This window comes from Odocoileus virginianus, chromosome 3 (assembly GCF_023699985.2).
Source record: "Odocoileus virginianus isolate 20LAN1187 ecotype Illinois chromosome 3, Ovbor_1.2, whole genome shotgun sequence".
Taxonomy (NCBI): Eukaryota; Metazoa; Chordata; class Mammalia; order Artiodactyla; family Cervidae; genus Odocoileus; species Odocoileus virginianus.
In genome coordinates, this window is record NC_069676.1 from 165,080 (window position 1) to 182,245 (window position 17,166).

The window sequence follows — 17,166 nt, forward strand, 5'->3', positions numbered from 1 at the left end:
AGTTAGTTGAAAAACACTTTGATTATATATATATTGTATTCAGTTCAACAACTTCTTTAGTCTAACCCTTGTGTTTTCTGAAAGAAACAGGCTGCTTGGAATTCTGTGTAAAGAAGTTATCTTAGAGTAGATTTAACCTGAGGTTAGTTATATGTATAGTATTAACTAGTCACAGAACTCTCTGCTCAAAGCAGAGTTCACAAAGAAGGATCTAGTGTGTAATATTTGAATCTCTACACATTTCAGAAGCATGCTGTGAGTGAATTTTAAAATGCGATCCTCTTTGTTAAAGCTGTGTTTTCTGCCTCGGAAAACTATTTACTTCTTGGCTGAATTCTAGTGGAAAAACACTTTGGTTACTTGTGTTGTGTTCAGTTCAACAACTTCTTTAGTCTAACTTGAATTTTCTGAAACAAACAGATTGCTTGGAAATCTTTGTTATGATGTTATTGCAGCATAAGTTTTCACCTAACCAGGTTAGTTATAGGTATAGTACTAACTAGTCACAGAACTCTCTGGTCACACCAGTGTTCATGAAGAAGGTTCCAGTGCATCCTGTTAGAGTCTCTACATTGTTCAGAAATATGCTGTGTGTGAATCATGAAATCTGAGGCTCTTTGCTAAAGTTGTCTTATCTATCTTGAAAAGCCAGTTAGTAGTAGACATAAAGCTAGTTGAAAAACACTTTGGTTACTTTTTTGCATTCAATTCAACATCCTTATTCTAATCCTTGAGTTTTCTGAAACAAACAGGCTGCTTGGAAATCCTTGTTTGGAGGTTATCGCAGAGGATATTTTCACCTAGTCGTGAAACACATCTCTTGGATAAAGGTGTATTTTCTGCCTCAGAAAGCTAGTTAGTTGTAGACTGAAAGCTAGTTGAAAAACACATTGATTACTTTTGTTATATTCCGTGCAGAAATTTCCTTAGTCTAACCTGTGAGTTTCCGGAAATAAACAAGCTTCCAGAACTCATTGTTAGGAAGTCATCTCTGAACATATTTTCACCTAATCAGATTAGTTGTATGAATAGTACTAACTAATCACAGAACTCCCTGCTCAAACTAGTGTTCATGAAGAAGATTCCAGTGGGTCCTGTTTGACTCTCTACATTGTTCAGAAACATGCTGTATTTGAATCTTGAAATCTGAGCCTCTGGCTCAAGCTCTAATATCTACCTCAGAAAGCTTATTAGTTGTAGACTGATAGCTAGTTGAAAAACACTTTGGTTAATTTTGTTGTATTCAGTTCAACAATATCCTCAGTCTAACCTTTGAATTTTCTGGAGGAATCAGACTGCTTGGAAGTCCTTATTAGGAGGTCATCACAGTGTACAGTTTCATCAAATAACTTAGTTATAGGTATACTACTAACTAGTCACAGTACTCTCTGCTCAAAGTGGTGTTCGCAAAGAAAGATTCAGTGTGTACTGTTTGAGTCTCTGCATTGTTCAGAAACATGCTGTGTGTGAATCTTGAAATTCGAGCCTCGTGGCCAAAGCTGCATTATCTGCCTTTGGAAGCTAGTTAGTTGTAGACAGAAAGCTAGTTGCAACGCACTTTAGTTACTTTTGTTGTATTCAATTTAGCAACTTTCTTATGCTAACCTGGGAGTTTTCTAAAAGAAACAAGCTGTTTCTAACTCCTTGGATTACGAGGTCATCTCAGTACATTTTCACATAACCAGAATTAGTTTTGGGTATTAGTACTAACTATTCACAGAACTCTTTGCTCAAGGCAGTGTTCACAGATAAGGATCTAGTTGTCCTGTGTGAGTCTACATTCTTCAGAAACATGCTCTATTTGAATCTTGAAATTTGAGCCTCTGGCTAAAGCTCTATTATCTGCCTCAGAAAGCTAGTTAGTTGTAGACTGATAGCTAGTTTGAAAACACTTTGGGGACTTTTGTTGTATTCAGTTCAAAAACGTCTTTAGTCTAACTGTTGAATTTTCCGAAAGAAACGGGCTGTTTGGAACTCCTTATAAGCAGGTCATTTCAACATACATTTTCACCAAAACAGGTCAGTTATAGGTATAGTATTAACTAGTCACAGAACCCTCTTCAAACCAGTGTGCATGAAGAAGAATCCAGTGCATCCTGTTTGAGTCCCTACACTGTTCAAAAACATGCTGTTGTGAATCTTGAAATCCCAATCTCTTAGCTAAAACTGTATTTTCTGCCTTGATAAAATATTTAGTTGTAGACTGAAAGCTAGTGGAAAATCACTTTGGTTACTTTTGTTGTATTCAATTCAGCAACTTCCTTAGTCTTACACTTGAGTTTGTTTGGTTTAAAAAAAAAAAAAACAGGCCGCTTGGAACTACTTGTTAGGAGGTCCTCTTAGAGTACATTTCCCCTACCATGCTAGTCATAGGTTATGTACTAACCAGTCACAAGACTCTGCTAAAACCAATGCTCGCAAAGGATCTAGCGTGTCCTATACAACTCTCTACACAGTTCAGAAACAGAGAAAAAGTGAGTGAATCTTGAAATCCAAACCTCTTGGCTAAAACAGTGTGTTCTGACTCAGAAAGCTAGTTAGTAGTCATAGACTGAAACTAGTTGAAAAACACTTTGGTTACTTTTGTTACATTCAATTCTACAACCGCCTTAGTCAAACCAGTGAGTTTTCTGAAAGAAACAAGCTCTTTTGAACTCCTTTTAACAGATTATCTCAGAGTGTATTTTCACCTAACCAGGTTAGTTAGAGCTATAGTACTAACTAGTTACAGAACTCTGTTCAAACATTGTTCAGGAAAAAGTTTTCAGTGCATCCTTTTTGAGTCTCTACATTGTTCAGAAACATGCTGTGTGTGAATCTTGAAATCCAAGCCTATTGGTTAAAGCTGTATAATCTGTGTTGGAAATAGTTGTTGACTAAAATCTAGCTATAGAACACTTCAGTTACTTTTGTTGTATTCGGTTCAACAACATTGTTAGCCTAACCCTTGAATTGTCTGAAAGAAATAGGCTGCTTGGAGCTCCTTATTCGGAGGTCATCTCAGAGTACATTTTCACTTAACCACATTAGTTATAGGTATAGCACTAACTTGTCACAGTACTATCTACCTAAACCAGTGTTCACAAAGAAGGATGTAGTGTGTCCTACTTGAGTCTCTACATCTACCAGAAATATGCTATGTGTAAATCTTGATATCTGAGCCCCTTGGATAAAAATGTATTTTCTGTCTCAAAAACCTGGTTAGTTGTAGACTGAAAATTACTTGAAAAACACTGTATACTTTTGTTGCATTCAGTTCAAATTTAGCAGTTGAATTTTCTGAAATAGAGGCTGCTAGGAATTCCTTATTAATAGGTCTTCTAAAAGTGCATTTCCACCTAACTGGGTTAGTTATAGGTATAGTACTAACTAGTCACAGAACTGCCTGCTCAAATCAGTGTTCACAAAGATGGATCCAGTGCATCCTGTTTGAGTCTCTACATTGTTCAGAAAAAATGGTGTGTGTGAATCTTGAAATCCAAGACTCTTGACTAAAACTGTATTAACTGCCTCGGAAAACTAGCTAGTTGTAGACAGAAAGCTGTTGAAAAACACTTTGGTTGCTTTTGTTGTGTTCAGCTCAACAACATCCTTAGTTTAACCACTGAATTTTCTGAAAGAAACAGCCTGCTTGGAACTTCTTTTTAGGAGGTCTTCTCAGAGTACATTTTTACTTAACCAGGTTAGTTATAAGTATATTATTAACTAGTCACAAAACTCTCTGCTCAAATCATTGTTCACAAAGAAGGATCCAGTGTATCCTGTTTAAGACTTTACACTTCTCAGACACTGCTGTGTGTTAATCTTCAAATTTGAGCCTCTGGACAAAGCTGTATCTTCTGCCTAGGAAAACTAGTTAGTTGTACACTGAAAGTTAGTTAAACACATTGCTTGCTTTTGTTTTATTCAGTTCAACAACTTCCTTAGCCTAACACTTGAGTTTTCAAAAAAAAACAGGTTTATAGGAACTCCTTCTTAGGAAGTCATCCCAGAGTACATTTTCACCAAACCAGATTAGTTATAGGTATATTAATAACTAGTCACAGAACTATCTGCTCAAATCAGTCCTCACAATGATGGATCCAGTGTGTCCTTCTTGAGATTGCACACTGTTCAGAAACATGCTGTTAATTTTGAAATCTGAGCCTCTTAGCTAGCAATGTATCTTCTTCCTCAGAAAACTAGCTTGTTGTCAACTGAAAATTAGTTGAAAAACACTTTGGTTACCTAGGTGTATTCAGTTCAAAAAGTTCCTTTGTGTAACCATTGAATTTTTGTATGACTCAGGCTGCTTGAAATTCCTTCTTAAGAGGTTATCTCAGAGTACATTTACATCATACCAGTTAGTTATAGGTGTAGGACTAAAGAGTCACAGTATACTCTGCTCAAATCAGTATTCACAAAGAAGGATCCATTGTATCCTATTTGAGGCTCTACCTTGTTCAGAAACAAGCTGAATATTGAAAGCTGAGCCTTGTGGGTAAAGCTGTATTATCTGCCTCAGAAAACTAGTTAGTTGTAGACAGAAAGCTAGTTGAAAACACTTTGGTTACTTTTGATATATTCAGTTCAACAACTTCCTTAGTCTAACCCTTAAATTGTCAAAAAGAAACGAGCTGCTTGGAACTCCTTTTAGCAGCTCATCTCAGAATACATTTTCTCCAAACCAGGTTATTTATAGGTATAGTACTAACAGTCACAGCACTCTCTGCTCAAACCAGTGTTCTTAAGAAAGATCCAGTTTGCCCTGTTTGGCTAACTACACTGTTCAGAAACACACTGTGTGTGAATCTTGAAATCTGAGCCTCTTGGCTAAATATGTATTATTTGACTTGGAAAACTAGTTAGTCGTAGACTGATAGCTAGTTTAAAAACATTTTGGTTACTTTCATTGTATTTAGTCTAACCTTTGAATTTTTTGAAAGAATCAGGCTGCTTGGAATCCTTGTTAGGAGGTCATCTCAGCACATTTTCAGCAAATAACTTAGTTATAGGTATTGTACTAACAAGTCACAGAACTCTCTGCTCAAAGCAGTGTTCACAAAGAAAGATTCGGTGTGTCTTGTTTGAGTTTCTACACTGTTCAGAAACATGCTGTGTGTGAATCTTGAAATCTAATCCACTTGGCTAAAGCTATATTATCTGACTTGGAAAGTTCATTAGTTGTAGACTGAAAGCTAGTTGAAAACCACTTTGATTCCTTTTATTGTATTCAGTTCAGCAACTTCCTTTGTCTAACCCATGAGTTTTTCTGAAACAGGCTGCTTGGAACTCCTTGTTGGTAGGTCATCTCAGAGTACATTTTCACCTAACCAGGTTAGTTGTAGGTATAGTAGTAACTAATCACAGAACTCTGTTCAAACCCGGTGATCACAAAGAGGGATCCAATGTGTTCTGTTTGAGTCTCTACACAGTTCAGAAACGTGGGAAATCTGAGCCTCTTGGCTAAAGCTGTATTTTCTGCCTTAGAAAGTTATTTAGTTTTTCTGAATACTAGTTGAAAAATGCTTTGGTTGCTTTTGTTATATTGAGTCCAACAATTCCCTTAGACCAACACTTACTTTTGTGAAAGAAACAGGCTACTTGGAACTCCTTGTTAGCAGGTCATCTCAGAGTACATCTTCATCAAACAAGGTTAGTTATAGGTATAGGACTAAATAGGCACAGAACTCTCTACTCAAACCAGTGATCACAAAGATGGATCCAGGGCATCCTGTTTGAGTCTCTACATTGTTCAGAAACACACTGTGTGTGAATCTTGAAATCTGAACCTCTTGGCTAATGCTGTATTATCTGCTTCAGAAAGCTAGTTAGTTGTAGACTGATAGCTAGTTTAAAAATACTTTGGGAACTTTTGTTGTATTCAGTTCAAAAATGTCCTTAGTCTAGAAGTTGAATGTTCTGAAAGAAACAGGCTCTTTGGAACTCCTTGTTAGCAGGTCATCTCAGAGTACATTTTCACATAATCAGGTTAGTTTTAGGTATAGTACTAACTAGTCACTGAACTCTGCTCAAATCAGTTCTCATAAAGAAAGTGTGTCCTGCTTGAGTCTCTACACTATTCAGAAACATGATGCTTGTGAATCTTGAAATCTGAGCCTCTTGGCTAATGCTGTATTTTCTGCCTCAGAAACCTAGTCAGTGTAGACTGGATTGTAGTTGAGAAACACTTTGGTTGCTTTTGCTACTATCTCCTTAGTCTAACACTTAAGTTTTTGGAAAGAAGCAGGCTGTTTGGAACTCCTTGTTAGCAGGTCAACTCAGAGTACATTTTCACCTAACCAAGTTATTATAGGCATAGTACTAAGTACTCACAGAACTTTCTGCTCAAACCAGTGATCACGAAAAAGAAGCCAGGGCATCGTGTGTCTCTACATTTTTCAGAAACAGGCTGTGTGTGAATCTTCAAATCCAAGACCCTTGGCTAAAGACGTATTATCTGCCTCAGAAAGCTAGTTAGTTGTAGACTAAAAGCTAGTTGAAAAACACTTTGGTTATCTTTGTTGTATTCAGTTCAGCAAATTTTTCTGTCGAACCCCTGAGTTTTCTTAAAGAAACAGGCTGCTTGAAACTCCTTGTTAGGAGGTAATCTCAGAGTACATATTCACCTAATCAGGCTAGTTATAGGTATTGTACTAACTAGTCACAAAATTCTCTACTCAAGCCAATGTTCATGAAGAAGGATCCAGTGTGTCCTGTTTGAGTCTGGGATAGATATACCTACGGGTTTTAGAGGATCTCCTAGGCAGATAGAGGTTAACCATCTCTCTGCGGGTACACACTGGTAGCAGAAGACCAAGGGAATATTGAGCAGTGGGAGACCTCTGAGAGATCCCCATTTTACCTATAGGGGCCCCACCCAAGAGCCCTCAGGCCAGCCAACCAGCAAGATAGGAACTGAGCCCCATTCTTCAGTCAACTGAAGACCTAAAGTCATACTGCACTCACAGTCACTGCAGAACAGACCCCCTTGACACAGCCCTGCCTACCAGAGGGTCAAGACCAAGTTCCACCAATCAGAAGGGAAGCATTAGTCCCTCCCACCAGGAAGCCAATCAGAAGGCGAGCACTAGTTCCTCCCACTAGGAAGCCAATCACAAGGCAAGCACCAGCCCCTCCCACCAGGAAGCCTGCACAAGCTGGTGGGCCAACCTCATCCACCAGGATGCAGACATCAGAAAGAGAGGAACCACAACCCTGCAGCTTGTGGAAAGGAAAACAGAAACGTAGAAAGACAAAATAAGATGACAGATAAACACGCTGCAGATGAAGGAACAAGATAAAATTGCAGAACAAGTAAATAAAGAAGGATTATGCAACCTACCTGAAAAAGAATTCAGGGTAATGATAATGAAGATGATCCTAAGATGATCATCTCAGTAAAAGAATGGCAGTACAGATGGAGAAGATACAAAAAAATGTTTACCAAAGAACTAGAAGACTTACAGAAGAGATTAACAACACTATAACTGAAATGAAAAATGCACTAGAAGGAATCCATTGCAAAATAACTGAGGCAGAAGAACAAATAAGTGATCTGGAAGACAAATTAGAGGAAATCACTGCCACCAAGCAGTATAAAGAAAAAAGAATGAAAAGAATTGAGGACAGTCTCACAGACCTCTGGGACAACATCTGACATTCAACAGATGCAGCATTTGTTCTATAGGGATCCCAGAAGGAGAAAAGAAAGGGCCTGAGAAAATATTTGAGGAGCTTATAGATGAAAACCTCCCTAATATAAGCCAGGAAAAAAATCAAGTCTAAGAAGTGCACAGAGTCCCAAACAGAATAAATCCAAGGGGGAACACATTGAAACACATATAATAAACTGAAAAAAATTAAAATATGAAGAAAAATATTTTTTAAAAACAGCAAAGGAAAGGCAATGAATAATATACAAGGGAATCTCCATAAGGTTATCAGGTGATTTTTCAGCAGTAACTCAGCAGGTCAACAGTGAGGGACATAATATATTTAAAGTGATGAAATGGAAAAACCTACAACCAAGAACATGCTACCCAGAAAGGTTCTCATTCATTTGATAGAGAAAAATAGTTTTACAGTCAAGCAAAAGGTAAGAGAATACAGCACCACCAAAGCAGCCTTACAGTAAATGTTGAAAAAACTTGTTTAGCTGGTGAAAAGAGGGCACAACTAGAAACACTAAAATCACAAATAGGAAAGCTCACTGGTAAAGACAGACATACAGTAAAAGTAGGAGTTATCCACACAAATATGATAGTGAAACAAGCAACTCTGATGAGAGTACAAATGCAAGAAGTGGGAAATGCATTTAAAATTAACAGATCAAAAAATTTAAAAAATAAAATTAACAGACCAACAACTTAAAATAACCTTGTATGCTATGTCATACCTCATGGGAACTCCAAACTATAAAACCATAACTGATAAACACACAAAAAACAGGAAAAGCAACCCAAGTGCAACACTAGAAATAGTCATCAAATCATAAGAGAACAAAAGAAGAAAAGGGGGGAAAAAGGACCTACCAAAACAAACCCAAAACAATTTTTAAAATGGCAATAGGAACATTGCCGTTGTTCAGTCGCCAAGCCATGTCGGACTCTCTGTGACCCCACGGACTGCAGCACACGAGCCTTCCGTATCCTCCACTGTCTCCCAGGGCCTGCCCAAATCCGCGTCCCCTGAGTCAGTGATGCCATCTAACCATCTCATCCTCTGCTTCCCTCTTCTCCTTGTGCTTTCAATCTTTCCCCACATCAGGACTTTTACTAATAAGTCAGCTCTTTGCATCAGGTGGTCAAAGTATTGGAGTTTCAGCTTCAGCCACAGTCCTTCCCATAAATATTCAGTGTTGATTTCCTTTAGGATTGACTGGTTTGATCTCCTTGCAGTCCAAGGGATTCTCAAGAGTCTTTTCCAGCACCAGAACTCAAAGGCATCAATTTTTCAGCTCTCAACTTTCTTTACTGTCCAACTGTCACATCTATAAATGACTACTGGAAAAACCATAGCTTTAACTACATGCACTTTTGTCAGCAAACTGATGTCTCTGCTTTTAAATATGCTGTCTAGGTTTGTCATAGCATTTCTTCCAAGGAGCAAGTGTCTTTTAATTTCATGGTTGCAGTCACCATCTGCAGTGATTTTGGAGAACAAGAAAATAAAATCTTTCACTGCTTTCACTATTTCCCCAGCTATTTGCCATGAAGTGATGGAACCAGATGCCATGATCTTAGATTTTTGAGTATTGAGTTTTAAGCCAGCTTTTTCACTTTCCTCTTTCACCTTCATCAAGAGGCTCTTTAGCTCCTCTTCACTTTCTGCCATTAGAGTGATATCTTGTGCATATCTGAGATTGTTGAATATTGTCCCCAGCAATCTTGATTCCAGCCTGTAAATCATCCAGCTCGGCATTTCTCATGGTGTACTCTGCATATCAGTAGTTAACATTAAATGTAAATGGATTAAGTGTTCCAACCAAAAGGCATGGATGGACCTAGAGATTATTATACTAAGTGAAGTAAGTCAGACAGAGAAAGACAAATATCATATGATATCACTTATATGTGGAATACAATAACCACTGATAAAAATGTACTTATTTACAAACCAGAAACAGACTCACAGATCTCAAAATCAAACTTATAGTTACCAAAGGAGAAAAATGGTGTTGGGGGGGGTAGTGATCAATTAAGATATTGGGATTGAGGTATACATACTATTATATATAAAATTATAAAGTAGATAATAAGGAACTTCTGCATAGCAAGGGGAATTATACTCAATGTTTCTATAATATCTTGTATTGGAAGAGAATCTGAAGAAGAGGTGATGTATCTATATGTATAACTAATTCACTTTGCTGTACACCTAAAACTAATACATCATTGTAAATCAACTATACTCCAATAAATTTTTTCAAAAAAAATAGTGAGAGGTTGAGTACATTGCAGCTTATTTCCACATGGATTAGGGCCTCAGAGTCAGCATTAGGTTTTATAGGATTAGGGCCTAGGGATTAAGGTTCTGTGAGGACCCCAGTGTCAGGGCTGGAGTTAGGGTTTGGGGTAAGGCCTCATGGCTAAGACCTTGGATTTAACATATTGGGGTTGGACCTTAGGGTTGGGTGCCTCACAGGAAAGGGTCTTAAGAGAAACGTACTGGACCCTGTTGGCTGATTCATTCTTAAACATGACGACGAAGAAGAGGACAACAGAGGACAAGATGGTTGGATGGCATCACACTGAGTCAACGGACATGAGATTGAGCAAGCTCTGGGAGGTGGTGAAGGACAGGGAAGCCTGGAGGGCTGCTGTCCACAGGGTCCCATAGGGTTGGACACGACTGAGTGATTGAACTGCACTGAACTGATGTTGTTAAGGAAGAAAAGCAAGATGCACAGAATTGCATATTTTATATCCTATTTTTGTAAGCCACCAACTTTTTCTATGTGCCATTTATGTTAACACATGTACATTCATAGGAGACTATCATTAACATTGGATAATGGCAGGCAGATTAGGGGAAAGGTTTTTTTTTTTTAACTGCATTTTCAAAGGGGCATTCACCTCTTTTGACTCCACTGGTCTCATAGGGAAAGAATCAAGGGAAAGAATCATGGGTCCTCAAGCTTCCATCTTCTACCTGGCTCCTGTCCACCTTTCCGTATCCAGTCACTTGTCTACGGACTCCTTGATTTACAAGATGACAAATACAAATGAAATTCTCCCACATCCTTAGGAAAGAGGTACAGCCCGCCTAATGAGAGAGTTAAAGCTTAGAGCCCTTTAAGGAGGAGGTGAACATTTTCCTTCATGCTTTCCTTAAGCATTTTGCAACTATCTTGCCTGAAAACTGGCCTTTCTTTAGGTCCAGGAGTAATGACTACACAGCACAATGTCTTACTTATGGAAATGCTTTTCTTCGACTCTATGTTAATAATTATAATTGTAACAATCTTGCTTGGGAACCTATTTCTCAACAACAGAATATCTCACCCAGAAACACATTGCCCGGAACTCATTTTTTCTGGCTAAACCTGTACTGAATTTATCTCAGGATGTATGCCTTGGGAAAGGGTCTAAAGGAACTCTCACAACCTTCAAGTAGTCTATCTGCTCTCAGCAGCCAGTTTGAAAAGTATCTAATTCCCTGCTTAGAATAGTGAGGTGGGGTACTCTCCTACTCCCTTCCAGTGCCTTTTGCTGGAGGCTTTCTCTATACTTTTCACTCTAATAAAACTTTTTTACACAAAGCTCTGAGTGACTGAGACCACATCTTTTGGGTCCTGGAGTGAAATTTTCTTCTGTAGAGACCACGAATTCTGGCTCTGATAAGCTATCACTCTCCTGTGAAAGAGAAAAAATAGGCAAAATAGAATACATAATGCAATGTTTCTGATAAACCTGAGGCCTCTGAGAATCTCACATACAGAAGTCCAGGTATCATCTTCATAGGAGACCATGTCAAAGAGGCAGCAGTGGAAGCCCCTACCCCAGGCCAGCACTTGCCTCATCCAGGAGGTGGCCACTCCATGATGCCAGGGCCTCTTAGGTTATGTTAGACACTCCCCTTGCACTTAAGCCTATGGAATTCGGCATGTGTCTCCTGACTCACCTATCATATCTTGAGGCCCTGAGCTGAGGGAAAGTATCTGATCTCTGCTAGGGGAATGAGAAGGAGTCTTGGCCACAGCCAACCCTCTCAGTCTTCTGGTGCTGCCATCTCCTGATGCTCAGCATTGGCTATAAGAAACAAATACCAGGTTTCAACCCTAAGCAAAAAGGGTCATATTTTGCCTGCCAAGTGTTTGGCATCCCACAGTCAGTGACTCTCACCCAGGACAGACTGCTATGGGAACTCCTCATCCTCCATACCCATGATGGGGCCCACAGGGGGTGGTCTAGGGTGGGATCACTTTTCTCTTCACCTATCACTAGGTTCTCCCTTCACCTGATCTTTCCTTGTCCCAATCTAGAACAATCTGGCCTTCCTCTGGTATAGCCTCATAGAGGCCCTTCTGCTCCAGTGTTGGTGTCATATCTTGCCTCAGGCTTCTGCTCCTCTTTTAGGACTTATCTCTGACTCAGGTCTCAGGCCCCTATTCTCTTAAACAGTTGAAGCTCTGCCCTGGCTTTCACTATTCCAGAATAGTGAGCTAAATTGGATTTGATAAAGTTGGTGATTGAGAAGATGAGTGGCTGGAAGTGGGATGGAGAGACAGGTGAAATCTGAGGGAAACAGGCGAGAGAGGAGTAGTGTGTGTGCAGGACAATGAATTGGTATCTGTCCTCAACCTGTCCCACATATCTGACTTGAATATTTATGTAGCGAGAAGGGTCAGAGGTTGAAGTTGATGGTGTCACCGAAGAAGGATTTTTATGATGCTCTGGATACAAATACAGATGCTTCAATAGCATGATACAGAGTGTGTTCCAGAAGGAGGAAGGGGCACTTCCCCCAAGCTTGGCATGGGAGGTGGAACTGCTTGTAGCTCCTTGAGAAGTGAAAGGTTGAGGAGACTCCTGAGCCAGCATGTCAGCTGACACACATTCTCATGACAGCCAAGTGAAGTAGGAGGATTCTCTAAAGCAGGACAGATGTGGTCAACAGAGGAGGAAACTAATCATAGTAAGTGATAACATGAACCAAACACGTAAGTCAGACACTACAGTTAGCACTTCAGATTAATTATTTTATTTAAGTATCAAAATGACTCTACATGGAATGTGACATTGCACTACAAGAACAGAGTACAGCTTAGGTATTTGTGTTTGAAGATTGACGCCTATGCAGATGAATCATGATGTCACCATTCTCAAGTCATTTGATTGTTTAGGGTCTTAGTTCCATCATCTGTAAAAGATTAAAAAAAAATGGTTGTGACTATGTGAAAAAGAATCAATGGAATCATAAACACAAAGCACTTGACATAATGCTCACTTATGATTATCTCCATTTCATCTGTAAGTAAACAGAGGATAATTATCTTATCCAAGACACATACTGGAGTGTCCAAGAGCCCACATTTGAGGTCAGGATGACTGACCCTGACCCTGAAACAAAATCTTATCCTTGAAACTGCACTTGCCCAATAGGCTCAAAACTTACAGTGTCTTCAGATGACCATGCCTCATATCAAGATGGTGAGGGGATTTATGTATCAATCCCAACACTTTATACCTATCCTTGTTATCTTTTAAAAGTAAGTGCCAACAAAAATCATTGAAGATGAAAAAGATTAAGAGAGCTTACTCCCATATAACCTCACTAAAAGAACTACTGAAGAAAAATTTCAGCAAGAATAAAGGTAGGTCTAGAGAATAGACCAGGAATACAAGAAAAATAATTATATAATAATACTATATTATATTATAGTATAGTATATTAATATATTATAATTATATGCTATATACTTATAATATAAATTCTATAATTAATTTCCTTATTTTAAAAAGACAAGTGTCTAAATTACAATACTGATACATGGGAATAATTGATGAATATTTGGACGGTGCTAAGACCATTGAGGGGCTTCCGAGGTGATGCTAGTGGTAAAGAACCCACCTGCCAATGCAGGAGACATGAGACATGGGTTTGATCCCTGGGTCAGAAAGATCCCTTGGAGGAGGGCATGGCAACCCGCTCCAGTATTCTTGCCTGGAGAAGATCCTGGCAGGCTATACGCCATAGGGTCACAAAGAGTTAGATGCAACTGAAGCAACATAGCTCACACACATGCAGGACCATTGAGAAGAGAATACAACAGTGCAATAAATGTAACTTTTGTTAGAAAAGCTGCAATGAGACTGATTTGGGGATAGGGCTTTCAGAAGGGCAGAACAAGGTGGTCACCAAATCCTCTCCTCAGAAAGCAATGTTAAAATCACCAGCTCCAAAATAGACAATGCTTGTCTTACTTTTCCCCACTTACCCCTTCTAATGAAACTAAGTATCTTGGAGATTATTACACAGACAATAAAAAGAACTCTGAAGGCTAGAAAAAAGAAATCAGACTGACTAGGGATCTCAGGACTTGAATAATAACACAGGGTTTTCCTGTAGGGTTTTTTCTTTCTTTTCTTTCTTTCTTTCTTGGTATTATTATTATTATTTGTTCTCACATATACCCAGGACTTGATACAGGGAGTTTTGAAACCTGGAACTACCAGGTATGTAAAAAATAAAATCCACCAACAGTAAAAAGGCTGCTCTGTCTGGCCAAAGGATAAGAAACAAGAAGCCAAACAGATTGAGTGGAGAGTCCAAACCTGCATCCACAACTGAGTTACTGGCAAGCAGTGTCAACTGCCCACAAAAGCTCCAAATACCCACAGCAAAGTCATTGTCTCCCTGACTTCCACCTGTGGCATAAAGAGACACAGGAACAACGGCTTCTGACTCACCTTCTTCCCTGTTCAACAGGTGATGGCCCACAGACACTAGACAACCCAGGAAACACTTTTATGTTCCCACATGCAGCAACAGCAAGAATTGACAGGGGCCCCAGAAGAATGAAGCAGATCAGAATAGCAGGAATATTTCCAGGGTTCAGGGAACTAAACTGTCAAATTCACAAAATAGGTCAACTGACAAGCTAAACCTAAACAGCAAAATTGCCTACTAAGTAGAAGATTAAAATAGGAGTATCCAAGCATAATAACCAAACTATCAAGGATACAACAGAAAATAACTTTCCTCGTGCCAAAAGCCAGTGAAACCATTAACAGTGAGAAAAAACAATTGACTGACACCAGTATCAAGTTGAATAAGATGTTAGAGTTATCACACAAAGATTTTAAATTTGCCATCATGAATACATTTCAATAATCAATTACAAATTCTCTTGAAACAAATAAAAAAATTAATACTTAAGCAATAAAATAGAAGTTATAAAAAGGACAAAATGCAGGAAATCAAATGGAAATAATACACCTGAAAACTACATCAGCTAAATTTTTTCAACCTGATAGATGGACTCAATAGAAGTGAAGATGACAGAGGATAGTATCAATAAACTTGAAAATAAATCAGCAGAAGTTGTTCAATTCTAACAGAGAGAACATAGACAAAAAGGACAGAGCCTTAGCAACTTGAGGGACTGTAACAAAGGGTCTAGAATTTATATCATCAGAGCCTCAGAAAGAGAGGACACAGTATGGAACAAGTATCAGAAAAAATAATGGCTGAGAATGTCACAAACTTGTCAAAATACATAATTCAGATTCAAAAAACTGAGCCAATCCAAATATATTAAAAATAACAACAAAAAATATCCATATCAATATACAGCATAATTAAACTTCTGAAAACAAACAAAGATAAAATTTTAAAACAGAGAGAAACAAGATATTGTACAAAAAGAAATGCAAATTTGAATGACAACAGATTTCTCTTCCAAAACAATGAAGGCCGAAGTGGCACAAAATTTTTCAAATGCTGAAAGAAACTCAATGGTGAAAAACTAAAAATTTCTCTTCTAAAATCAGAAACAAGACAAGGATGCCTACTCTTGCCATGTGTATTTAACATAATATTGTAAGTCCTAGCCATAGAAATCAGACAAGAAGTCATGCAAATTGTAAGGGAAGAAGTAAAATTCTCACTGTTTGTGGATGACATGATATTGTATACTGAAAGCACTAAAGTCATCACCAAAAAACTATCAGAACTAATAATTCAGCAAAACTCCAGATTACATGATTAATACACAGATATCTATTGTTTATCTATACACTGATAACAAAGTATCAGAAAGAGAAAGCAAAGCAAAACAAAAAATCCAATTACAATTTCATCAAAGGGAATAAAACACATAGGAATGAACTTGGCCAAGGAAATGAAAGACCTATACTTAGAAAACTATAAATCATTGATGAAGTAAATTGGTGATGATACAAATAAATGGAAAGATATCCATGTTCAGGGATTGGAGGAGTTACTATTGTTGAAATGGCCTCACTACTCAAAGCAATCTACAGATCAACTGCAACCCTATAAAAAAAAAAAAAAAAAAAAAACCTCATGACATTTTTCACAGAACTAGAACAAATAGTACTAAAATTTGTATGAAAAACACAAAAGACCCCAAATAGCCAATGCTATGGAGCTGCAGGAATCACACGCTCTAACTTCAGACTATATTCCAAAGCCACAGTAATCAAAACAGTATGGTACTGGCACCAAAAGGACACATAGATCAACTGAACAATAGAAAGCCCAAAAATAAAGTCATGCAACTATAATCAATTGATCCACAGCAAAGGAAGCAAAAACATACAATGGGAAGAAGTCTCTTCAATAAGTGGTGCTAGGAAAACTGAACAGCTACAAGTAGAAGAATAAAATTAGAACATTTTCTCACATCACACACAAAAGTAAACTCAAATGAATTAAAGACCTAAACTTAAGATCAGAAATCATAAAACTCCTAGAAGAAAACATAGGAAATACACTCTTTGACATAAATCTTAGCAGTATTTTTTAGATCTGCCTCCTCAGGCAAGGGAAACAAGAGCAAAAATAAACAAATGGATTCTAATTCAACTTAAAAGTTTTTGCACAGTGAAGTAACCCACATAAAGCATAGACAACCTATTGAATGGGAAAAGATATTTCCAAATGATATGTCTGATAAGTGGTTAAAACTTAAAATAACAAAAATTTAAAATAACAAACTTAAAAAATGAACAGAAGATCTGAATAGGCATTTTCCAAAGAAGACATGCAGATAGCCAATTGGCACATGAAAAGATGCTCAATATCACCAATCATTAGGGAAATGCAAATCAAAAGCACAATGACTCATCATCTCTTATCTGTCAGAAATGCTATCATCAAAAAAATTAACAAATAATGTAGGTAAAGATGTGGAAAATAGGAAGTATTAGCCCACTTTGGTGAGAATTTAAATTGGTAAACCACTATGGAAAACTTTATGTAGGTTCCTCAAAAAATTAAAAATAGAATGACCATATGATCCAATATTTCCACTTGTGGGTATATATCCAAAACAAAAACACTACTTTGGAAAGATATGTGCACCACAAAGTTCATAACATCATTATTTACAGTAGCTAAGACATGGAAGTAATCTAAGTGTCCATCAACAGATGAAAAGATCAACAAGATACACACATAAAAAGAATAAAATTTTTCCATTTGCACAACATTGATGTA

The 17,166-nt window shown here is 37.9% G+C and overlaps 1 protein-coding gene across 1 annotated transcript in view; it reads right to left on the bottom strand.

The window, feature by feature from the left end:
- Positions 1 to 12,661: 12,661 nt before the first annotated feature.
- Positions 12,662 to 17,166, bottom strand: part of FLT4 (fms related receptor tyrosine kinase 4) — a 94,450-nt gene continuing 89,945 nt past the window's right edge. The window contains exon 30 of the mRNA XM_070460453.1: positions 12,662 to 12,843. Within this exon, the coding sequence (XP_070316554.1) occupies positions 12,840 to 12,843 (4 nt within the window). The 3' untranslated portion in view covers positions 12,662 to 12,839. The remainder of the gene's footprint in view (positions 12,844 to 17,166) is intronic.